This window comes from Calidris pugnax, unplaced genomic scaffold (assembly GCF_001431845.1).
Source record: "Calidris pugnax isolate Ruff unplaced genomic scaffold, ASM143184v1 scaffold215, whole genome shotgun sequence".
Classification (NCBI taxonomy): domain Eukaryota; kingdom Metazoa; phylum Chordata; class Aves; order Charadriiformes; family Scolopacidae; genus Calidris; species Calidris pugnax.
The window spans coordinates 1,148,235-1,171,391 of record NW_015090997.1 but is presented as its reverse complement, the minus strand read 5'-3'; the positions used below and the strand labels follow the sequence as shown (position 1 = coordinate 1,171,391).

The window sequence follows — 23,157 nt, the reverse complement described above, 5'->3', positions numbered from 1 at the left end:
TTTTTTTTTCCTCTGATAGATTGGCAAAGAATCTGCTTTTGTAACTCATGGGCAGGGCTGGTGCCAACAACCCTGCGGCGAGAGAGATTAGCACAAAACAGTACCTCCCAGAAAAAAGAAGAGAAAACCCAAATATAGATATATATTATAAATGTATAATTTCCATAAAACATATATTAAGGCATGTAATAGCAAAATAAAGGGCCAGCTTTATGAGCTAAGAGGGCTGTGGGACGCGGGGCTCCTGGGATCCTACCGGTATTGCTACTCCGTCTGCCCCATCACACCAGCCCCACCAACCCCCCAACCTCATGGGAAAGTCCACTTTTCCAGGCAGAACCAGCTATTTTTTTTCACCCCCCCCCCTCCAGAAAGCTACAGAAAAGGGTAAACTTGCTACAGGAAAACCAAAGAGACTGAAGGGTTTTGTCGGCAAGGTCTTGGGGGGCGAGACGCTGGATTTTCACAGGGGACCAGACAGAGGTGACAGCAGGATGAGGTGACAGTAGGATGGGGGGGCAAGTTGAGGTCCCCACGCCGAGGATGAGCCCCGCTGCTGCCACCCGGCCCCAGGAACCTTCTCCTTCTTGTCCCCATCCCCATCCACCCCAGGGGGATCCCTGCCGAGCCCGCGGCTTCGCAGTCCCACCTCACACCCAGCTTCCCCCATCGCTCCTCTGCTCCCGTGCCACGTCCCCGTCCCTCCTGCTCCGTGCCAGCGGTGCACCGGTGCCCCAGCAGCCCTCACGCCACCCCGATCCTGAGCACCCCATCCCCTGGGCACCTCCATGTCCTCCCCCTGGTCCCATCTCCATCCATCCTGTCCTTGTCACAGCTCCTTCTTCCTCCTGCCGAGCCACCAGCGCGAGGGGCGGTTGGACAGACCAGGCTCCACCAGCTGGACAGACCAGGCCCCACCAGTTGGACAGACCAGGCCCCACAGGTGACAACCCCTGGCCAGAGGGATGCTAAAAGCAGGTTCAGGGCACAAGGAGGGGAAGAGGTGCCCGAGAAGCAGAGATGGAGCATCCATGTCCAGTGTAAGGTGGAAGCACCGCCCATGGTGGGGACGGGATGGTCTCCACCCAGAAAAGCCCCTTCCCAGACCTTTGGGAGACCAACGCATCAGCCTGAGGGCTCCAACACTCCCCCAGGACTACCCTGGCAGGGAGATGGCCACTGTGCCCGGGGGCCACTGCTGCAGATGCCCCGGCCTGATGCCCAGGACACCGCCGACCTGTCCCTGTGCAGGCTGGCAGCCCGGGGGCTCCTCGGGGGACCACACTCCATCGGACAACCTCCCAGCAGCCACACGTCTCCTCCAGGACGGGGCAGAGCAGCTGGAGGTGTTGGTCGATGCCTCTCCCCGCTGGGCTGTGCCGGGGGGTCTCGCCGTCGGCGGGAGGGAAGGGGGTCCAGGAGAACCAAAAACGATGGCGAGAGGTTCAGTGTCGTGTCGGGGCTGGGGGGTGGGGGCTAAAACGTGGCCCCGTGGAACTTGATGATGCCGGCAGCAGCCAGGGCTTGAGCTGGAGGGAGAGGAGAGGGGGGCTGAGCTACATCTGGGGTGGCCGGCGGTGGGGCAGCCCCTGTGCCCACCCCACAGACCCCTCCTCAGAGGAAAACCTAGCACAGATTCAGCTCTGTGCCCCCACCTCTGTGGGGTGGACCTCCAACCGAGCAGAGGGACGTTGCATCCCCCCAAGTTTGCAGCCACCAATGCAGACATGCCAGGGCAGGTGTCCCTCAGAGCCTGGCCTTGAGACCCCCCTGCATGCCCACCCCCGTGCCCACAGCAGCCTCCTGAGCGCCCCCCTGCCCGTGCTGGTGTCCCTGGGGTCCCTGACTTCTCCTTGGAGGACACTTGTGCTTGGTCCATGGGAGGAGATGGGGCTGACGTGGCTCAGGAGATGTTAGCCGGAGCAAGCAGCGATGCACGGACACCAGGCATCCCCCTGCCTGGGCCCCCCCCTACCCGGGGATGGAGAGAGGATGGGATGAAGTAGGAGAGAAGAGGTTCTTACTTCATGGCTCAGACACGCATAAAATGGCTGTTGTCGGCGGCCCGGGATGTTTCAGACGAGAGGGGGTTGGTCGGTGGAGTCGGGGAGGCTGGGGAGGTGGGAGGGCTTGGGGTAGCGCATTGAGCTGGAAACAAGAAATGGGAGAAGGGCATGAAGAACACAAGGTGCCGGCAGCGGCGAGGGCAGGAGGCAACCCAGGCAGGGGTTAGCGGAGGGGAGGAGAAGGGAGAGGAAAGAAGGAAGGAAGGAAGGAAGGAAGGGGGGAAGGAAGGAAGCAAGCGTGGTGAGGACAAACAGCCACAGCGGCGCCCATCCACGGCAGGCACACGTGAGCTCCCTGCAGGGCTCCTCATGGACAAGGCATGGCATGGCATGCCACCATGCTGGCACCAGGCATGGTGTACCACCACGCTGGTTTGAAGATGGTGTACCATCATGTTGGTTTGAAGATGGCATGCCCACCATGCTGGCACCGGGCACGGTGTACCACCACACTGGATTGAAGATGGTGTACCACCATGCTTGTCTGAAGACGGCATGCTCACCATGCTGGCACCATGCATGGTGTACCACCACGCTGGTTTGAAGATGGCATGCCCACCATGCTGGCACCAGGCACGGTGTACCACCACACTGGTTTGAAGACGGTGTGCCACCACACTGGTTTGAAGATGGAGTGCCACCACACTGGCACCAGGCACAGCCAGGTGCTCCCATCCCATGGCATTGCCAACCTTTTCTAATGAGGTCCCAAAACCTGCTCCTGGCCAAAGGGGCTGCTCCATCCCATGACGCTTAGAGCTGCCGCAGCCCCAGGCACCGTGGGCAGGGTCCCAGTAGCTCCCAGTATCACCAGGCTGGCTCTCCCACTGCACAGGGATGCCCAGCCCCAGGATTGATGCAGCTCTTGGTCCTGCGGCTTATCCAGCCCATCAATCCTGCATCCAACCTGCCCGATCTGCCTCATCCCTCCTGCTCTCTTGGCACGTAACGCTCCCTGTGGTCCATTCTCCTATGGGGCTGGCAGGCTCTGACCCACTGTGCCCCCCACCCCGTGCCTTACCCGAGAGCATACGGCCCCGGCGGGAGGCTTCGGCAGCCAGAGCACAGGAGATCTCTATCCTCTTCTCCTGCTCCTGCAGCTGGGTCTCGGGGTCCTGGGGGGCATCCACCTCCCCCTCGCCCAGGGGGATGACGTTCTGCAGGCTGGGCAGAGCACCCACCATCAGCACCCATGCCCGGCCTCGATGGGGCTGGGGGGTGGGGGGAAAGGGGTGCAGGGGGGGCACCCCAGGATGGCCAGTTTGGCCACGTGGACAGAAGCCTCACCTGGATTTGGCAATGAGGGTCTTGATCCGTTCCACCTTCTTCTGCTTCTCCTTCATCTCCTCGGGGCTGAGCGGCGTGTCGGGCTCCAGTTCCACGTACCGCTCAGGGATGAGGACTTTGTCTGGCGTGGAGAGCTGGGGGCAGCAGGAAGGACTCAGCCCAGTGCCAGGGACCCCCCCAGTACCCACCCACCCCACTCACCCCCAACACCTGCCCTGGGCGAGGGCAACCCCGGGCCGGGCATGGCCAGTGGCAACAGGATCCTGACCAGCACCAGGAGGATGGATGGAGCCCCCAGTGCACGGTGTGGAGGGGGGGATGCTCCATGCCCAAGGGCTGCCAGCCCCCCCGCCCCGAGACAGCCCGTCCTCACCTCCTTGTTGATGTCCACGTCGTAGTGCTGGGGCTCCAGCTCCATCTTGCGCAGGCGGGCGATCTCCTCCTGGGGGGTCTCGTAGACCTTGCCGGGGTCGTCGGAGCGCAGGGCTGCCTCCAGGTCGGAGATGTCCACCTCGTGGATGCTGCGGTGCCGGCGCACCTACCAGAAACCCCCCGACCCCACTGAGTACCCCCCTCCTGGGATGACACGCTGTCCCCTGCCCCAGCAGCCACCCCCTTCCCCAGCCCCCAGTGTCCTCTTTGCTCTGTTGAGGGACCTCAGGGACTCTGCAAAGCAAGAGGGTTCAGTTCAAGAGGGACAGGGAACTACTAGAAAGAGTCCAGTGTAGGGCAACAAAGATGATTCAAGGATTGGAGCATCTCCCTTATGAGGAGAGACTGAGAGAGCTGGGACTCTTTAGTCTGGAGAAGAGAAGGCTGAGGGGAGACCTTATCAATGCCTACAAGTATCTCAAGGGAGGGTTGAAGGAGGAGGGAGCCAGACTCTTTACAGTGGTTCCCAGTGAGAGGACGAGGGGCAACAGGCACAAGTTGGAACAGAAGAGGTTCCACTCAAATATGAGAAAAAACTTCTTCACGGTGAGGGTGACAGAGCCCTGGAACAGGCTGCCCAGGGAGGGTGTGGAGTCCCCTTCCTTGGAGATTTTCAAGCCCCACCTGGATGCTCCTGAGTAACATGCTCTGACAAGCTCTGGGTGGTCCTGCTTCAGCAGGGGAGTTGGACTAGATGATCTCTATGGTCCCTTCCAACTCTAAAATTCAGTGAAATTCAGTGAAAGGTTGACTTGCCCCAGCCCCGTGGCCAGTGCAGGGACTCACCACCTTGTAGGAGGCGGGTGCCTTGGTGCCGGGGGGGTCGGGCTGCTGGCTGCTGGGGAGCTGCAGGCTGCGCCGCTTCTCCTTCATGGACCCGCTCTGGTGCCGCTTCATGCGGTCGATCTGCTCCTCCACACTCATCTTCACCTTCGTCTCGGTGGTGAACACGGCGCTCTTCGGTCTCTCCTGGGGGGGAACCCCAGCCCCACGGTCACACACGCTCCAGCCCCATCCACCCGGTGCCACAACAACCCTCTGCAACGGGGCTGCTCAGCCCCCTCCCGGGGTGGGGGGAAGGCACCGAAATAGCCCAGGGTGAGGGTCCCCAAGGAGCTGGATGCTGCACATGGAGCCACACAGGGATGGAGGGGCTCCCCCATGTGCTGTCCCAGCCCCACAGACTGCGATACAGCCCCCACTTTGCCACCCCAGCCCCCAGCCCCACCACCCTGGCCCCCAGCCCCTCAGTGCCAGCCCTACCCGGGCGCTGAGCCCGTTGGCCATGCCAGCAATGCTCCTCCTCAGCACACCGGCCGCCGGTGTCACCTCCTCCTCTGCCGGAGACTTGGTCCTGGGGGGGACGATGCCCACTGCGGAGCAAACCGAAACACCGGGATGAGCCCCCCTTGGGAGTTAGGAACAAGGTCCCAGCAAGATGCTGGATGCTCCTGGGAGGCACGGAGGGTCCTGCTGGAGTGGGACCTGCTGGCCCTGGTGCCATACCCTTGTTGAGAGCCGCTTGCTTCTCCGCATCCTGCTCCTGCCGGCCCTGCGGGAGCCCCTCGGCTGGGGGGCCGGTGGGGGCCGGTCGCTGCACCTCTTTCTTGCTCTGCTCGAAGCTTGGTTTGGGCTGTGGGGGAAAGCAAGACCCTGGTGAGACCCTGCCTGGGGGCCACGCTCTGCCTGGGGACAGACCTGCTGCTCTCCGGAGCCGTGGGGTGACACACGGCCCCGCAGACACACTGCCAGGAGGGGAGGGACACACGGACACCAGGCAGGCGGTACCAGCGCACCCCAAACATGTGGGGAGAGGGGTTCACTGGGCTCACAAGTGCTTGCCCCTGCTATTCCCTGGGCCATCGGGTCTGGGCACCAGGACAGGACAGGCTCCTGCATGGGAAAAGGTTCCTGCAGGGATGATGGTCCTGCCACAGCTTGGAGGGGGCACCTGGGAGCCCCAGGATGGGGACACCCTGGCTCCAGCACAACCCCATGCCTGTGGGAGAGGACGGGGTCCCACAGGGGCAGACACTGCAGCAGCAGAGTGAGCAAAGAGACATTTTAAGGATCTTTCCCCTCCTACATCCCCAGGGCACAGCCTGCCCAGGGCCCGGGCACTGGTGCCATGGTGCCAGTACAACAGAGGGCTACGGCAACAAACCGAGGAGCCCAGCATGTCCCCCCCGACCACCCTGTGTGGGCATGACACATCCCGACACCCCTTACACCCCATGGATCAGCATGCAACCACGACTGTGCTGCCCTGCAGCCCCACGGCTGCTGGAGATGCCACCCACACTCACACTGGGGTCTGTCACCTTCCCCAACTCAGCCTGTGGTGCCAGTCCCACATCCTGAACCCCCTGGCGTGCCCACATCCTGACTCCCCCATCCCCGCCATAAGGATGCTTGTGTCTCCTGGTGCCCAAACCTGGCCCCTTCCTCCAGCAGGAGCACAGACGAGGCGTTACCAGGAATTCCCAAATCCGGGTTTGCCCTGGGGGGGCAGGAGTTGGGGGGTGTCACCCCCATCAGCAGAGCTTGCCAGAGCTGCACGGCGGGGAGCGGCGCCGCGGAAGGACAGTGAGAGAGGCGAGGGCAGAGGAAAGCAGAGGGGCTGATACTGGGGGGCTGTGGGATCTTTGGGGGCTGCCCAGGAGGAGTCCATCCCCATCCTGGGCGAGTGCAGTGGGTGCAGGGGACCTGGTGGGGACAGGAGGGCCACGGTGGGACATTGTGCCACGGGGACACTGCTCCTCTCAGAGAGAGCAGGTACCAGCCACACGCTGAGGTCCCCTCGCCAAGTGCCACCTCCGTGCTGTCCCCTCTCCCATCTCATCCCAGCCTCGGTTGGTGTCTGGGGGGGACATGGATGGGGACAACGCTGCTGTGGGGCCGCTCTGGGGAGGATGAGGTACCTGTCCCCTCTTCGCCTCGCCGCCTTGCTGCCAGGAAGGGGAGGTGGGGTACGGCCAGAGGCGGCTCTCGCCGGGGAGCGGAGGGACGGTCGGAGGAGACTCCAGGGGCACGTAGGACTTGGGGAGGGGAGGTCGAGGCGGGCCGGGTTCCTGGGGTGGAGAGGAGCATGAGGCGTGAGAGCGGAGACACTGAGAGCCGGGAAGGAAGAGAGAGTTAGAAAAAGGTCGAGACAACACACAGTGGAAGCGTCGAGCCGAGGAAAGGAGGAGGAGGAGGAGGGAGAGCCGCCGGCCACCACTCCCCGCCGGCCCTGTGTCCCCACGCAGAGGGGGACAGTGCTTGCCACCTCTCGTGTCACCCTCTCTGCTGCACATCCCTAGGGCAGCGGGGCAGGCAGGGCTCGGGGGCTCACCAGCTTGGGGCTGGCAGCCCCCAAAAGACATTGGCATCACCCCTGTGCAGCCAGCTGGAGCTGGGGAGGGGTCCCCAGATTCCACCCTGAACTTCACAGGGATGAAGGTGAGACCAGCACTGAGCACGGGCAGCGAGAGGGGACCGTGGTGGCAGCAGGAGCTGGTCCTGAAGCCAAAAGCTGGAGCTGAGCAGCTCTCAGCCTTCAGGGCTGCTTGATGGAGGAGCCCAAAGGCTGCAAAGCCCAGCTGCAGGGACCACAGACCCAGATGTCACCGGGGGACACCACAGCCCGTGCACGTGGCCAAAACGGTGTCCCCAAGCAGAGCCACAAGGAAACCCAGCCATCCTCTGTGCCTGGTGGCCACCCGTCCCCCGTGAGTGAGGGCTGGGGCCAGCCTGCAAGCCAGGCTTGGGGACCTGATGGTGGCAAAGAGCTCGCCGGGGACACCCTGGTTCACTCACCTCGCCGGGTCCTGGCTTGGTGGGCGAGCCCTGGGAGCCCGAGATGAGGGAGAAGGGGCTGAGGGGGCTGGTGAGACTGGCCGAGCTCAGGGGGCTGGCAGGGCTGTTGGAGCTGTACGTCCCCGAGGGGCCGATGGCCACTGCGAAGAAAATCAGAAATAAATGCCTGCACCGGGGCATCCGTGTCCCCAAACGGGTGCTGCCACCCGCCTCATGGCAGCAGAGGCACCGGGGATGCCCCAAGCCCTGGCACGGTGGGGTTTGTGCTGGGCGAGGGCAGGGCCGGACCCTGCTCACCTCTGTGCTTGGCAGTGTCAGTGCCACGGGACGGGTTGTTCTTCCTCAGCCCCTCCATCACGTCCTGGATCCTCCAGATCTCCTTCTGGATCTGCCGGTTGACCACTTCGTTCTGGAGGGAAGGGAGAAAAAGGTGGGGGTCAGAGCAGCTCCCACCACCACTGCCAAGCCCCACTGCACCCCAGCCCCACGCTGACCCACAGGTGTTCATCAGAGGCAGATAAAGCCCTGGAGGGTCTGAGCCATCATGCCCACCACTCATAATCTGCCAGAAGCCATCGTTCCGCTCCCCTGGGGGCTGGGGGGAGCTGATGGAGCCCCAGCAACACTGGGAGCACTGGGCTGCAGCCCCTCGATGGCACCCAGGTGCCCATGGTTCCTCAGCCCCTCTGTGCTTGCCCGTGGCCACCACAGGAAACCGAGGGCTGAGCCACTTGCAAAACATCTCCTTGGGGCTGAAGGAACCAGGGGGCTTCCACCTCCATGGTGCTGGTGGGGGGGACCCCAGGGATGGCACCCTCGGGCTGTGGTGGGGGGACCCCAGGGATGGCTCCATGGGGCTGGTGGGGGGACCCCAGGGATGGCACCCTAAGGCTGGGGGAGGTCCTGCTCACCTGGGTGTCCAGGTTCAGCTGCTCCCAGAGGTCATCGTGGAGGGCGGACACCTCGCTCTCCAGGCCCTCGTACTCAGTGGTGCTATTCATCAAGGCCTGGGGAGGGGGACAGTGGGGGGGTTAAGGGGGGGTCTTTGGCAGGTTCCTCCAGCAGCTCTGGCCAGGAGAGCGTGGGGACACCCGGGAAAGCATGAGGATGCTGAGTCCAACACAACCCCACTGAGCCAGGGAGGGGGTGGCAGCAGGGGGGTACAAGCTGTGCCCGTGGCACTCGGGGCACAGCAGTTTGGGGGAGTCAAAGGCAGAAGCAGGAGCCAAAATGGCTTCGGGCACATGTGCCACCTCAGGACCATGAGGGTTAATTTGCTTTGTCCCCACTGAGGGACTTTGGCTTCTCAGGGTCCCCAGCCAGCAGAGGGGATTGCTCTTCTTGGTGTTTTTTTTTTAACAGGAAAGGAGAAAAAAGACAGCAGCGGGTGGGGAGATGGTGCCAGCGCCAGGGACTGTGTCAGAGGGGGACCCCGTTACCGTGGTGGCTTGTGACAGCTCCACCCGGATGTTGATGAGCTGGTTCTGGAGAGATTCCTTCTTGTGCAGCAGCTTCTCCGGGTAGGCAGGCTGGCTCCCAAACATCTCCAGCTCCTGGTGCGTCCCCATCAGGGCACTCTCCAGGCTCTCCTGGGTGGGGGACAGGAGGGAGACACAGCCATGAGAGCCCATCTGGGCCAGGAGATACTTCCCCTCTCCTTAACAGGCCATCAGCACAAGGGGACTCCCAGGACCTTGGCATGACCAAGGCATCTTCTCCAGCTCAGAAATACCCTCACTGAGTTGCCCCCAAGAGAGCAGGACATGTTGCTTCCTCATCCCAAAGGTGCTGCCTGGGCATGGCACTGCCATGCAGCTGGGTTTGTCCCCAGACAGCCCCTTGAGCTGCCCACCACGTACCTTCTCTGCTCGGAGCTGCTGCACCAGCCTCTCCTGCTCCTGCAGCACCTTGTTCTGCTCACAGAGCTTCCCCAGCAGCTTCTGTCCCCGGGAGGGAAAGAGAAAGGGAGGAGAGAATGAGAGCATCCATGTGAATGGCCCCGTGCTCAGCTGGGATAGACGGGATTCAGCCAGGACGTAGCAGGACATGTTGCTTCCTCATCCCAAAGGTGCTGCCCAGGCATGGCATTGCCATGCAGCCATTCAGCAAGGACGTGGCCCACAGGGTTGGTTTGATGGGACAACGTGTGGTTCTGGGGAGGGTTTCCAGCCAACTGCTCCCCTTCCAGGGACCTCAGCCCCAACCAGGGTGGCACGGGCCAAACCTGGGAATGGGGCAAGCTGAATTCAGCCAAGGGTTTAGTCCCCAGGCAGCACACACCACACGTGGGGCATCACCAGGTCCCATCCTGGCTGGGCAGGAGCTCTCTCTACGGGGACAGCAGACCTGCTGCAAGGACAACGGTGTGGGGCAGAGAGGGGGACAGAGATGTTTGCCCTTACATCAGTGTCTTGCTCGCTGATCTTGTAGGCGTGCAGTGTCTCCCTGTAGGCCTCCGGGAAGGGTGTCACCTGCAAGGAGAGCGTGGGGTGAGCCTGGCTCCAGGAGCCCCTGGGGAAGCTGAGGCAGGTCCCAGCCCCTCTTCCCCATCCCCAGGAGCGGGGAAAGAGGCAAGAGATGAGTCTCCGGAGGCGGCGGGTGCTTCCCTGCTCCCGGGGCAGGCGCTGGATCCGTGGGGAGGCAGCGGGGGCCGCGGGATGTCAGGGATGTCAGCTCTGCCCAGTGCCTGGGATGAAGGCACAACCTCCTTCCCCGTTCCCAGCCCCGATGCCCATGGGCTGGGAGAGCCCCGGGAATGAGCCGGAGACAACCTCTCCTCAGGACGCCAGAGCTGAGTTAAAGAGATGCCTCGTGAATCATTAACTGCCCGGTGTAAGGCTGCCACCATTTCACAGGCAGGGAAACAAAGGCAGAAGGATTAAGCTGTAATCCCGCTCAGCAGAGTGGAAACACCTATAAATCAGCAGCAGCATCAGGGCCTGTTTACCATCCGGCTTCTCTGTGAGTCACTTTCCTTTCCTGGAAATCTAAATTACTAATGGGACCTCACCAATTAAATGCCTCCAAGATCTGGAGATGAAAGGCATAAGATAGGAAGGAGGGGATCATTATTGCTAGAAAGCAAGACGCTACTTTAGAGCCATTTAAAACCATAGGACGATGCAAATAGACCTGAACCTGGGAAATGCCCGGCGCGGCTGGAGGCAGAGCCATGGAGGATGGGGATGCTGCTGCCTCCGGGCAGGGAGCCTGGCCAGCGAGGGCATCTTGGCAGCTCCAGCTTCACCCTCCAGCACATCCTGGCTCCCCACGCACAGCAGATGGGAACAGGCACCTTCCCTTCATCAGAAAACCCCAGCGATTGCCCGGTTGCTGGTTGATCACACAGCCAGAGATGCCCTGGGCAGGACGGTGGAGACCATTGACCCCCCTGCCTGGGGCTGGCGGTGGGTCACAGTGACCCAGAGACACATTCCAAGGTGACAGGACCTGCCCGTGCTTGGAGGTGCAGCCCAACATCAGCAGGGACACCCCTATACATTTGCAGCCCTCTCTGGGCTGGGGAACAGAATGAGCCAGAGCCTCAGGCAATAAAAAAACTGTTTCCTCTCCCTGTTACGGGAGTTATTGCTTTGGTTTAAGAGCCTTGGGCTGGATTCCTGTCTTTAAAACATCTCACACCTTCTCCCTGCCTCATCAACACACGACGGCAACCAGAGGGTGGGCAAAGCACCCGAGTCCAGGCCAGGTGAGGGTGAGAGCTGAGGACCTTGTGCTCTTGTCCCCACCTTGTGCTCTCCGCACAAGGATTTACTGGGTTTTAATGGGCTCATGGATGGATTAGCAAAGCCTGTGATGGGCCAGCAGGTCCCCCGAGAGCGTGATGTGCCGGAGCCGCATGGATGCTGGAGCCTGCATGAGTGGAAATGGCAGGAGGTGACCTCGGGGATGGAGTGGCTGGCGTGGCTGCCATGCACGAGCCATGCGCGGCCCACGGGCCGGAGGCTTACTTGCATGTAGAGCTGAGCCCTAGGGGAGGAGGTCTCCACCATCCTGTTGACCATACTGATCAGGGTCTCGCTCTCGCTCATCTGCGGCAGACAGGGAAGGAAAGCGGAGAGGTCAGCGGAGACGCGCTCGGGAGGGCCGTCGGAGCAGCGAGGTGGCTCGCTCCACCCAGCTGCAAGTTGCCACCTCCAAGAGATGGCCCCAAGGCTCGAGCCACCCCAGGGAACGAGCTGCCCTGGGCTGCTGCTGCTCCGGGTTTGTGTGCTGAAGAGCATCCTGGGCTGGTTGCACGCCCTGAAAACTGTGTTGAGGGGAAAACACAGATAAAACCCAGCCAGCTCCGAGCTGGGCGGCAGCAAAGTGCACACAGAGACACAAGCTGGCACAGAGACACCCAGGGCTGCAAGGCACAGTGTGGTCCCAGCAGACAGACAGACTCCTCCTGCTGACAAACGACTCAGTGTCCTGCCCTCGTGGTGAAGCCAGGGCTGGGGTGGCCCTGCTGAAGGCACAGAGGAGCTCTGGGCATGGGGGAAGGTGACCGAAGCCCAGGGTTGGGGACAGCAGTGTCCCCCTCTCCAGCCTCGAGCAGAGGAGCCAGGTGGGAACAGGGTGCTCCCGTGGAGGTGGCACATCGTGGCCGTGCTGCCGGGCAGGACAAGGATGCGATGGCATTCAGGGCATGGACAGACAACCCCCAGAGCTGCAGCCAGCCCACAGCTCCATCCAGGCTGTGCCAAGTCCTCCTGGACACAAGCCCACCATGACCCTGGCCCCAAAGCCCATTCACACCCCTGCACCCTGGAGGTTTTTGCTGCTCTGAGGGCACTGGGGAGCCCAGGGCACCCCCATTAGCAGCACCAGAGCTTCCCCACTGCCTTTGCCAGCAGAAACACCACCAGAACCTACACCCCAGGGCTGGAAAACCCCTCACACCCCACAACCAGGACCCTCGAGCTCCAAGGGGTGACGCCAATTTAACCTGTGCCAAGTCCTCCTGGACACAAGCCCACCATGACCCTGGCCCCAAAGCCCATTCACACCCCTGCACCCTGGAGGTTTTTGCTGCTCTGAGGGCACTGGGGAGCCCAGGGCACCCCCATTAGCAGCACCAGAGCTTCACCACTGCCTTTGCCAGCAGAAACACCACCAGAACCTACACCCCAGGGCTGGAAAACCCCTCACACCCCACAACCAGGACCCTCGAGCTCCAAGGGGTGACGCCAATTTAACCACAAAGCAGGGACCAAACCCCAGCTGGAGGCAGGTCCTCATCAAGGTGGGAGCAGCTGAGGGAGCCGTCCCCGTGATCGGACGAGCAAGGAGAGAGAAAATGAAGCAGCAAACCGTTTGAAAAGAGACACTCGACAGCGTCAGCCCGAATTAGTCTCTCCAGAGGTCAGCAGGAGAGGAGGAGGAGGAGATGCACAGCCTTTTTAGGGAGTGTTTTAAAGAGCCTGGGAGAGCGAGCCGTTGCTGCCCATGGCTGCGAAATAACCCAGAGAGCTTTTATTGCAGCGAGAGCTCCTGCCTGTCCTTGGCTCCGCTCCAGGGCGGACACAGATCTTGGCGATTACTGCACCGATGGAGATTTGCAGACTAATGAGATTGTCTGTGGAGCAGCTCCCTTAGTGCAAGCCTGGCTTTTGCAGGCAGAGCGCCGGGGCTGCAGCACTGGCCGGCGGCTCCTGTCCCTGGCTTTGACATCAGCTGGTGCCTGCAGTTTCCACTCCCCTGAGTCCTGGGGGGGTCTCTTCCAGCTGGATTGTCCCCCACTCCAGCTCCTGGGATGAAGTCAGCTCCCAGCTTTCCTCCAAACACCCTCCGCCATGCAAAAAAACTGGGAACTGCTGCTTGGGTAGCAGTCCCTCACTCCAGCCCTGCACCAAACCTCTTGCCTTCAAGGAGGAACATGTCCAGGGGGTCACCAAAACAACCTCAGATTCATCCGGCTCCCCACGGCTCACCTGGCCACCCCCAGCACGGGGGGCACCAGCCCCATGGTCCCTGCAGCAGCCCATCAGCTCACAGCGATGCTGGTGGCACTGCTGGGTGCGGGGACACACCGTGTGGCACCGTGCCATGGGTGTCCCACACCACCCCGGAGCCAGCTGCCTCCCCTGCACCCCGGGAGCAGCTCCCCAAGGCCCCAGGTATGCAGGAAGCTGTCCCAGCTTCCCCCAGGATCCTCCCCCCAGGTCCCGAGCTCCAACACACCACACAGAAGGCACCGTCAGGGGAATTTTTCTGCCAAGCAATGAGCGACCCTACGGAGGGGAAGGATGGAAGAAGCAAACCAAAAAGACAACTCGTGCTGCTTTAATGCCGAGAAGGGTGCGGATGGATGTTAGGGGGAGAGATGCGGCGCTGGGAGGGAAGGGGACGTCACTGGGGACAGGGCACATGGGGACGTAAGCAGCGTGAGGCTCGCAGCCAGCTCTGCCTACCTGCTGGTCCAAATACTCTAGGTTTCTTTGCAACTGAAGGTCTAAAAGTTCATCCTACCAGGAGCCAGCAGGCACGCGGCAAGAAACGAACACACAAAACATATAAAAGAAGAAGCAAAGCGGTTAGGTGAAGGCTACGGAGATGCGAAGACCTCTTGGCTGGGGAAGAGAGGCATCTCCCTGGGCACAGAGCTGGGAAAGCCACCATGGATGTGCCCTCTGGGAGACCCTGGCTCTCCCTCCTGGCTCTCCCTCCCGGCTCACGCTGCCTCAGAAGAGGCACGGCCCTTTCCCTGCCTCTGGCCAGCGAGGATGGATGGCAGAATGGGTAGCTCATGGCAACTTGTGCTTCTCCCTCCTCCAACGGCTGGTCCTGCCCCGTGGTTTCGGGACCGTGCTCTGCAGGGGGACCTCCCAGTCTCACCCCACCAGCTCCGAGGGGAAACACAATGCAGGAAAAAGCAGCAGCTGTAGCCAGAAGTGAGGAAGCAAGAGGGGGAGAGGTGCAGGGTGGGTGCCAGCCTCAGCCAGGGACCACCCTGGGGGTGACGAGCCCGGGCCAGCATCGCAGGGCATACGAGGGTCCACGGGTGTCCCACTGCCCCCATGACCTGGGGGCTGCAGGGCATGAATTGGGGGCATCTCCATCAGGGTTTCCTTTGGGCACAGCCAGGAGGGACCAGAATCACCAGTAAAGGGACCAGTGGTCCAGCTCTGGCCCATAGGAGTGGAGCAGTTCCTCCTCAGCCACCCGAGCAAGGAGCCCCCAAACTGGCCCACCTTCCCGGGGGGCTCCGAGGGGCTCACCCCCTTAGTGCCAGCAGCGTACGTACCATTTTGTCGTGGACGCTGGGGGACGCTGGGTAGTGGAAGGGATACATTCCCACGGGGACGGGCCGTCTGTCACCCAGATAGTCGTACTGAGAAGAGAGGAGACCCCCCCGCACCCCCAAACCAGAGACACGTGAGAGGTGTGGGAGAGGCCAGAAAGCACACAGCAGGGTCCGGCCTGGCTTTGGGGTGCACAGCAGCAAGACAGGGACACCAGTGCTCCCAGCTCAGGAGCACATCACTCGTGGTGGCCCTGAGGACACCATCCCCACCTCCATCTCCATCCCCATCCCCATCCCCACCTCCATCCCCATCTCCATCCCCATCCTCATCCATTTGGTCTTGCAGCAGTGAAGGAGCAGCCAGAATCATAGAATCATCTAGGTTGGAAGAGACCCTTGGGATCATCGAGTCCAACCATCTACCCTACTCTACAAAGTCCTCCCCTACTCCACATCCCCCAACACCACATCTAAAGGGCTCTTAAACACATCCAGGGATGGGGACAATCACAACCTGGGCAGCTTTGCAGGATGACAAGAGGGGACCTAAAGCCATCAGCTGCTGCAAGCCACGGGGGCTTGGTGGCATTTTGAGGGCAGGCTGTGCTGAAGCATCCCTGCTCTGACACCCCCGGCGAGGGGCTCCCTCCGACCCCCCGAGCGCCGCCGGGCACTTACCTTGGGAGAACTGATGGATCTCCTCATCATGAAGGTGGTGGGGTCGGCGTAAATCTCCTCTCCCCGGGGCGGCAGGCGCTCGAAGCGGGCGCTGGGGGAGCGCACGGGGGAGTAGACCCGTGCCCGGCTGTAGGAGCCCTGGCTGGGGGAGCGGGGCACGGAGCGGGAGCGGGGCTGCAGCGACATCCGTCGCAGGGAACCCGAGGCAGCGTCCACCTCGTCCAAATAAGTGGGTTGCCTCCCGGGACCGGGGAGCCAGAGCGGGACGTCTTGCCGGCCAAACCCGGGGTGTTCCTTCCAGTCACGGAGCTGGTAGGTGCCCCCGTTGCGGAAGGAGAGACGTTTGTCCTCCAGAGCCCAGGGGGGGCTGACCCGCTCGTAGGCGGGCATGGAGCAGATGCTGTCGGGGCGCACCCCCGGCGGGTAGTACTGGTAGTCCTCGGGGTACTGGGGGGGCGAGTAGGGGGAATAGTAGTCGGGCACCCGGCGAGACACGGGGTAAAACCTGGTGGGGCTGGAAAAGGGAGGGAAGAGAGTGGTGAGAGCCGGGCTGGTGGCCAACCCCTCGCTCCACAGCTGGGATTCCCGGTGATTGAGGACAGCCTTAGAGCAGGCAGCTCTGGCACCAGCATCCAAAAAAGCTGGGCTGGCTGGCATCCCTCCTCCCAGGGATCCCACGGTGGCCCCCCCTTCCAAAATCCACCCTGCTTGGCTTTTCGGGGTGTCCCATTCCCAGGAGCTGGCACATGGGGACAACCCAGAAATGAGATTTTTCCGACCTCGGGAGAGGATAAAGCAGGTAGGGAGGAGAAAATCATTCCCAGAGCATCACGCGAGGGGCAGCCCTGGAGAAAAGGAGCAGGACTGTCCCCTCTACCCCCTCTGCCAGCCCCCCCCCCCAAAGTCCTCACCTCCGCAGCTCCTCGGGGGGCATGGCCCCCCGGCGCGAGTTGACCCACTGCTGCAGCTGCGTCATGGAGCTCTTGCGCTGGGCGATCTTCTCGGGGTTGGTGCGGGGGGCAAAGCTGCGGCGGTGGGTCACGGTGTCCCCGTCGGGCGGGGGGGGGTAGGCGGTGCTGCCGGGACGGCTGGGTGAGGAGTACGGCCAGCCGTTGGGCTGGGGCGGCCGCTCGGCGCTCGCCGGTACCCGGGGTGCCTCGGGGTAAGGGCTGCCAGGCTCCGAGGGCATCTCCTGCCCAGCGATGCCGTTGGCTTTGGCCAAGGGTTCCTTCTTGCTCTCCGTCCTCTCCGGCTTCCTCTCGATCTTCTCCGAGCCACGGCCGTCGCCTTCCCCCCGGGTCTTGGCGTCGGGGTCGGCTTTGGGGTGCTCGCGGTGGGCGGCGTTGCGGTGGTGGTGGTGGTGTTTGCTGGGGGGGATGTTCTCAGAGTCTGGCTTCTCGTGCCTGGAGGGTGCCGAAGCACAAGAGAGTGTTACCTTCCCCTTGCAATACCCCTGGGGTGGCCGGTGATGTCCTGTCCCCCCCTCAGCTTTGGGGAGCCAATGTTCCCCCAGCTCCTTTCTCCAGAGGGACCCTCACACCCTCAGGAGGTCCCCGGCCACAATGACCCTCACACCCCCAGGAGGTCCTCAGCCGTGATGCACCCTCTGCTTCATCTCCAAGAGACCAGGGGAGAGGGGTGGCACAGGGGGAGGGTGGGTGCTGACCTCTGGGTCGGGGGGATCTGCACCCGGGCAGCTTCGCCCATGGCTTGGATCCAGGACTCCTGCTCCTCCGTGTTCTCGGCGCTGAAGAAGTATGTCCGGATGCCAGCGTGCTCCGCCTGGGGAGACAGGGACTGCTGGTTACTCGCCGGCATCTCCTCCACCCAGCACACCGTCACCTGCAAGGGGGGGCAGAGAAGTGGGGAGAGAGACAAGACGGGAGGGAGGGTGAGAGCTCCATTTCCACCCCAGCACGAGGTCCTGCCACCACAGGAGCAGACAGACGTGGTCCTTCCCTCCCTGCCCGAGCCACGTCCATCCTCGGCGGCACCGAGAGGGATGAAGGCTCCAGCGCCAGCCCTTGTTCCCTCTCAGGGCATCCCTTGGGGCCATGAGTCCCCTGTGGTCACCACCAGTGATGTTTGGGACCACCCTTCCCAAGGCCCCACACCCCAGTGCAGAGGATGCTGCACCCCAGCATTGAGGGGGTCCCCGTGGGGCACACAGGGCTGGCAAAGGGTTCACGTCCCACTGAGAGCAGCAGCACCAGACAGAGCATCATCGTTCATGCAGGGTTAGGAGGAAGGTGGCTTTTTGGCCCAGACAAGATTTTTTGGGGGAAAAAGGTTCAGTTTTGGCCAAAGATGTCAGCGCCCACTCTCCACCTGGAAGGCAGGGTTATTTCAGGTCTTTTTGAAGCTTCCACCTTCCCCCTCTGTGGAAAGGGGCGGGAGGCAGCGAGGAGGATTAAAAGGGAGAAAGCAGGAGGGTTTTTCCCCCCAAATGATCTTAAAAAAAACCAAAGTTAAAAAAAATAATTGGGGATCCAATTAAAACCCTCCCGTGGATTTCCATCTTCCCCAGAGCATGCAGCCACCGTGACCAGCCGCGGGGTCACCCCCTGCATCCCCCATGCACTCCTGCCTCTAAAAGCTCTGCAGTCAGAGCAAAAGATCAAACCAAAGGGATTCGTCCCCCTGAGTTAGTGGGAGCGGGGTGAGCAGAGCATGCCGGCAAGCCTGCGGGTCCCTCGCCCTCCTGCATGCATCAGAAAGACAAGAAGGTACTACCTAGGTGGTGGCTGGGTGCTGGAGCAGTGGACGGGCACGAAGAGAGAGACCTCCTGTCCGGGGATCCTCGCCCGCGGAGAGAGGAGGAAACACAGACAAGGGTCAAGCTGCAGCGTGGCAGGAGCGTGGGTGCTGCAGCACAGACCTCTCCTGGCCAGCGGGACCCTTTCTACCCTGCTCTGAACAAAACCATCCCCCTGAAACCCTCGTGTGGAGATGGAGCCACAGGAACCCGCCTGCAGAGCTCAGCTGGTGGGCAGCGGCTTTGCAAGGCTCCTTCCCCACCAGTGTCATAGAATGGTTTGGGTGGGAAGGGACCTTCAAGCCCCCCCAGTGCCACCCCCTGCCCTGGGCAGGGACACCTCCCACCAGAGCAGGTTGCTCCAAGCCCCCTCCAACCTGGTCTTGAACCCCTCCAGGGATGGGGCAGCCACAGCTTCTCTGGGCAACCTGGCTCAGCATCTCACCACCCTCAAAATGAAGGTGTTCTTCCCCAGATCTAACCTAAATCTCTCCTTTTTCAGCTTAAAACCCTTCCCCCTCCTCCTGTGGCTCCCCTCCCTGATCCAGAGTCCCTCCCCATCTCTCCTGGAGCCCCTTGAGGGACTGGAAGGGGCTCTAAAGTCTCCCCGGAGCCTTCTCTTCTCCAGGCTGAACCCCCCAACTCTCTCAGCGCCCCCCTCCCAGCAGAGGGGCTCCAGCCCTCCCAGCATCTCCATGGCCCTGCTCACAAGCCAAGAGACATTTTGAGACCCCCTCAGGTCACTTCTCTGCTCTCACAGCTGCAGAAACCACAGGCAAAGAGAGACCTCACCCCTAAACTGGGCTCAGTTTTAAGGCAGATTTAAGGGTGGCAGCTACGAAAATCCATCTCTTAGATTGGGAAAACTCCTCCGCAGCACCCTGCGGGGACCCCAGGAAGGTGCAGGCTGGAATTTTTGCACAAGTGCACACGAGTGGGAGGCAGCCTGGGTCGGGGTCGGTCCGGCAGCGAGCGCCAACACGGCCACAGGCAGCACGAGCAGTTGTGCTGGTGAAAGTGCACGGTGACACCGAAGGTGCACAGTGATGCCAAAGGTGCACGGTGACGCCGACAAGTGCCATGGGGTGCCAGGGAAGCCCAGCCCCTGCTCTGAGCGAGGGAGAGCCCAGTTCTGCTGCTGGGGATGGGGGCGGGAGACCCCCGGCTGCACCAGCCCCCTCTTCTCTTACACCCACGGCAGCGCAGGCTGACGAGCAGCGACTCATTACGGGCTACCCCCTTGTAATTACACTTCCCTTTCTTTAGCACACCAGTCAGAGCAGGCTAAAAAATAATTATAAATCAGAGCTGGGGACACCTCTCTACGCCTGGCTCCAAGGAGCACTGCAGGGACAGGCTGGTTGAGAGCAGCGATGCAGAGGGGAAAGCAGGGCAGGGAGAGGGACAAGAGCATCCCCACTGCTTGCCCCACACCCAGCATCTCCCCGAGTTGGGGGGCAGCGGGGTACACCATGGGGCAGAGATCTGGGAGCAGCCTAGGCCTCAGGGGGGTGATGACCTTGGAAATGCTGCTTGGCCCCACACCTGCCTCAGTTTCCCCAGCAGAAGGCACATCTGCAGAGCGCAGGGTATCCCTGGAGGGGGTTACACTGCCAGCCCCCCCTCTCCCCAGCTTGCTTCATGCTCCGTCACCAAGAAAGCAAGAAGAGGGAGCGGCGGGGACCCTGCGAGCGTCACCGCTGCCCCAGCGCTGCCCCGGGGGCTGCGTGTCCCCTCCGAGCACTGACCTTGAACGTGTGCTTCCTGCTGATGTTGTCGGAGGGCTGCACGGCCGCCACGCGGAAGCTGAGGAGGGGGATGCTGCCCAGGATGCTCTCCTCCTTCTCGTCTGCTGGGCAAAGGCAGGGGTTACAACACACGGAGGGGCTGGGAGCCCCCACTGCCCCCCAGCCAGGACCCAGGAGGTGCCGTGGGGACACGGGTCCCATCGCTCCCACTTTTCCCACCTGTGGGAAACCACTGCCTGTTGCTCCCCGGCAGCTCTGTGTGGCTGGAACAACAGCCTGCTCAATTATTCATGCCCTCCCTGGCTGAGCTGCCAGGGCTGAGCCCATGGAGCTGCCAGGGAGGGAAGGCGCCTGCATTAACCCCTCGGGTCCCCGGCGTGGCAAACACCCACCCAAAGAACTGCTGGACATAGGGTCATCAGCCATTGGACTGATTGGTTGGGTGGTTGGGGCACCATCCCTGGAGGTGTTCAAAAGCCGGGTTGATGTAGTGCTGGGAGGTATGGTTTGGTGATGATGCTCCTTGTTTGTTGTGTGGGTGTCTATTTTTGTCAAAATTAGGTTGACGGTTGGACAAGATGATCTTTAAGGTCCCTTCCAACCTAGAAGATTCTGTGATTCTGTGACCCCTTTACCCACGATGGCAAAACCTGCTCCACGCCTGGTCACAGCCCAAGGTTTGCTTGCAGGTGCCCAACTGGTGGCCACTGGGTCCTTTTGGAGGGGGGGGGGATGACACAAACCACAGGGGGGTACCCAGGGCAGGTACTCGCTGCCGTACCTTTGTAGTAGAAGAGGCAGCGATCCACCAGCACGAACCAGCGCTTGTTCCACTGCTTCACCCCCGAGCTGGCCTGCGAGAGAGGGGCCGTGAGAGCAGCCCCCACCCAGGGAAGGGATGGCACAGCCCCGGGGGGGGCACCCGGCACGGCGGGGACTGGGGTACCTGCTTGTAGAGCCACCCGCTCTTGGTGACGGCGGCGTTGGGGTTCCTCTTCATGGAGTTGGAGCGCTTCCCGAAGGCAATGCCCTTGCGGGAGGAGCGTGGAGCCTGCAGAGGGGGAGAGGAGCCACTCAGTCCCCGGGGGGGTCCCCAGCACCCCGTCTCTGCTGCCGTTTGCCATATCACGTGGCTCCAGGCACTCACCCGGCCTCCGGGGCGCTCCGGGGCCACCTCTGACACCATGGTGTGGTTGGAGGGCTCGCTGGTGATGGTCGCCGGTCGCTTGCCACCCGCTTTGCTTGACATGTCCAAGGTCGGTCTGTGGCACAGGAGGAGAGCTGAGTCAGCAGAGCCACCTTTTTCCACCCTGCAGAAGCTGTCCCTGGGCCATCCCCACCTTGGGCATTGTCCCCCCACACTCCAGCCCACTTTGGTCCCTCTTCACAACCCACTCCCGGGCCCCAAACCCAGAGGAGTCGGGAGCCAACTTACTTTTGCAAGTCAAGTCTTGAGTTGTCCTCAGGGACCTGTCCCGTCACTGGGTGCAGGAATGTGTTCCGCCTTTCATTGTGGCTGCAAGAGACAGCGGCAGGGCGGTGGGTCAGCATCCCCTGTCCCTGTGTCCCCCAAAAAACCCTTTGCCTTTAGCACATTTGCTGCCCCGACCCCAGCACTTTGCTGTGCCCACCCCCGCAGCGGCGCTGGCTCCCTGCCCCGAGCATCGCTCCCCCCGACCCCCCACCAACCCCCACTTCAGATCTGCTCAGCACATTTCATCACCGTTCCCCAGGAAGCGTTTGCCTCGCTGGGAGCCAAAATGAGCTCTCTGGTGGCCGAGCCCTTGTCCCTTTTGTTGGGCACATCCCAAACCACACCATAAACCCCACTCAGAAGCAGTTTCTACAGCAGCAACGGCCCATCCTGGGGGGCAGCAACGTCCCCCAACGTCACATCCTCCCCTTGGGCCTGCTGCTTTCAGAGCCACGTGTCAAAGCACCTCGAGCCAGGCTAAGAGCACCTGGTGACGTGGGGCAGACCCCCACCATCAGCCCAGGACCCACCAGCACAAGCTGGTGCCTCTGGATGAGGCCCCGGTGCTGTTTTGGCAAAGTTGGCCACCACGGGCGGTGCAGGGACTCCCTGGCAGCGCCGGGAGGAGGGAGGCAGGGCTGGCAGTGTTTGCCACCTCCCTGCCCTGTCCCGCAGAGCCGGTCTTGCTGGGCACCCCGGCACCTCGCCGCTCCGGCTGGGGAACACGCTGCTTCCCCCCTGGAGCTGCCTCGGGAGGAGAAGACGAGGTGCACCCAAGGGGGCTCCATCCCGGGAAGTTTTGCATGGGACATCATCCCCGTGACACCCCTCCTTCCCAAAGCTCCGGGCACCGGGACACACGGTGGGGGTGTCCCCCCCCCCCTCCTCAAGCCACACGCGAAGCCAACACGCCACCAGCCCGGCACGCAGCTCAACTCCCGCCTGTCAGCACAACAGGGGAAGTTTGAGCAAGAAAACGCCGCTGCCAAGACCATCCCATCCACACACGCTTCACCCCCAGCCTGGGCCGCAGCCAGGCTCGGAAGATATTAACTGCTTTCTGCCCAAAACTGAAGATATTAACTGCTTTCTGCCCAAAAAGCCTCGCCGAGAGCTGCTCCCCCTTGCAGGTCCCATCCTGTGCCCCGCCACGGGTCTGTCCTCCTCTGCCAGCCCTTCCCCTCCCTTGGGGTCACCTTAAAAACCTGGGTGATGTGTACGCACCCCGTAACGGGGGGGAGAACTCGCTCCCCAATTTCCCCCCCCCCCCAGCACCAGGATTTTCTGTGCCGTGACCGACAGGCGTCACCCGTGGGGAACAGCCCTCCCAGCCCACGCTCCCACAGCCTCAAAGGGGGTTTCTGTCACCCGGGGGCTGGAGCTGTTTGTCCCCAGCAGGTGACTTTGGAGGGGCACAACACGGAGCGGTGGCACCAGAGCGGGTCCCCAGCCCCCCCAGTGACGCTGACACACAGGGAAGGTGCAAACACCGAGCAAGCAGCACCCCGACCTCCCCAGCCCTGGAAAGTGGGGGCTGTCCTGACCCACCAGTGTGCCCAAACCCCAGCTGGGGATGTGCCCCCCACCACCCCACACCTCAGCAGGCTCCTGTTCATGCAGGCTGGACTCCCCCCCCCCCACTGCCAAGCCCAGGACACACTTTACAGCCC

At 62.2% G+C, this 23,157-nt stretch overlaps 1 protein-coding gene across 4 annotated transcripts in view; it reads right to left on the bottom strand.

Annotated features, from left to right (window-relative positions):
* Nucleotides 1-272: 272 nt before the first annotated feature.
* Nucleotides 273-23,157, bottom strand: part of PLEKHA6 (pleckstrin homology domain containing A6) — a 50,224-nt gene continuing 27,339 nt past the window's right edge. The window contains exons 2-27 of one of the 4 annotated variants that reach the window (XM_014955468.1): nt 21,449-21,529; nt 21,161-21,275; nt 20,960-21,064; nt 20,795-20,867; nt 20,014-20,114; nt 17,177-17,352; nt 16,422-16,913; nt 15,511-16,024; nt 14,833-14,919; nt 14,000-14,053; nt 11,555-11,635; nt 9,986-10,054; nt 9,443-9,523; nt 9,023-9,172; nt 8,495-8,590; nt 7,881-7,992; nt 7,584-7,723; nt 6,707-6,895; nt 5,292-5,418; nt 5,049-5,158; nt 4,572-4,754; nt 3,727-3,891; nt 3,354-3,487; nt 3,088-3,230; nt 2,025-2,148; nt 273-1,529 (exon numbers count right to left, since the gene is read on the bottom strand). In XM_014955468.1, the coding sequence (XP_014810954.1) occupies nt 2,033-2,148; nt 3,088-3,230; nt 3,354-3,487; nt 3,727-3,891; nt 4,572-4,754; nt 5,049-5,158; nt 5,292-5,418; nt 6,707-6,895; nt 7,584-7,723; nt 7,881-7,992; nt 8,495-8,590; nt 9,023-9,172; nt 9,443-9,523; nt 9,986-10,054; nt 11,555-11,635; nt 14,000-14,053; nt 14,833-14,919; nt 15,511-16,024; nt 16,422-16,913; nt 17,177-17,352; nt 20,014-20,114; nt 20,795-20,867; nt 20,960-21,064; nt 21,161-21,262 (3,600 nt within the window). In that variant the 5' untranslated portion in view covers nt 21,263-21,275; nt 21,449-21,529 and the 3' untranslated portion in view covers nt 273-1,529; nt 2,025-2,032. Of the gene's footprint in view, nt 1,530-2,024; nt 2,149-3,087; nt 3,231-3,353; nt 3,488-3,726; nt 3,892-4,571; nt 4,755-5,048; nt 5,159-5,291; nt 5,419-6,706; nt 6,896-7,583; nt 7,724-7,880; nt 7,993-8,494; nt 8,591-9,022; nt 9,173-9,442; nt 9,524-9,985; nt 10,055-11,554; nt 11,636-13,999; nt 14,054-14,832; nt 14,920-15,510; nt 16,025-16,421; nt 16,914-17,176; nt 17,353-18,243; nt 18,262-20,013; nt 20,115-20,794; nt 20,868-20,959; nt 21,065-21,160; nt 21,276-21,448; nt 21,530-23,157 lie in introns of those variants that run through there. The other 3 variants (XM_014955469.1, XM_014955472.1, XM_014955471.1) reach the window with 3 other exon arrangements.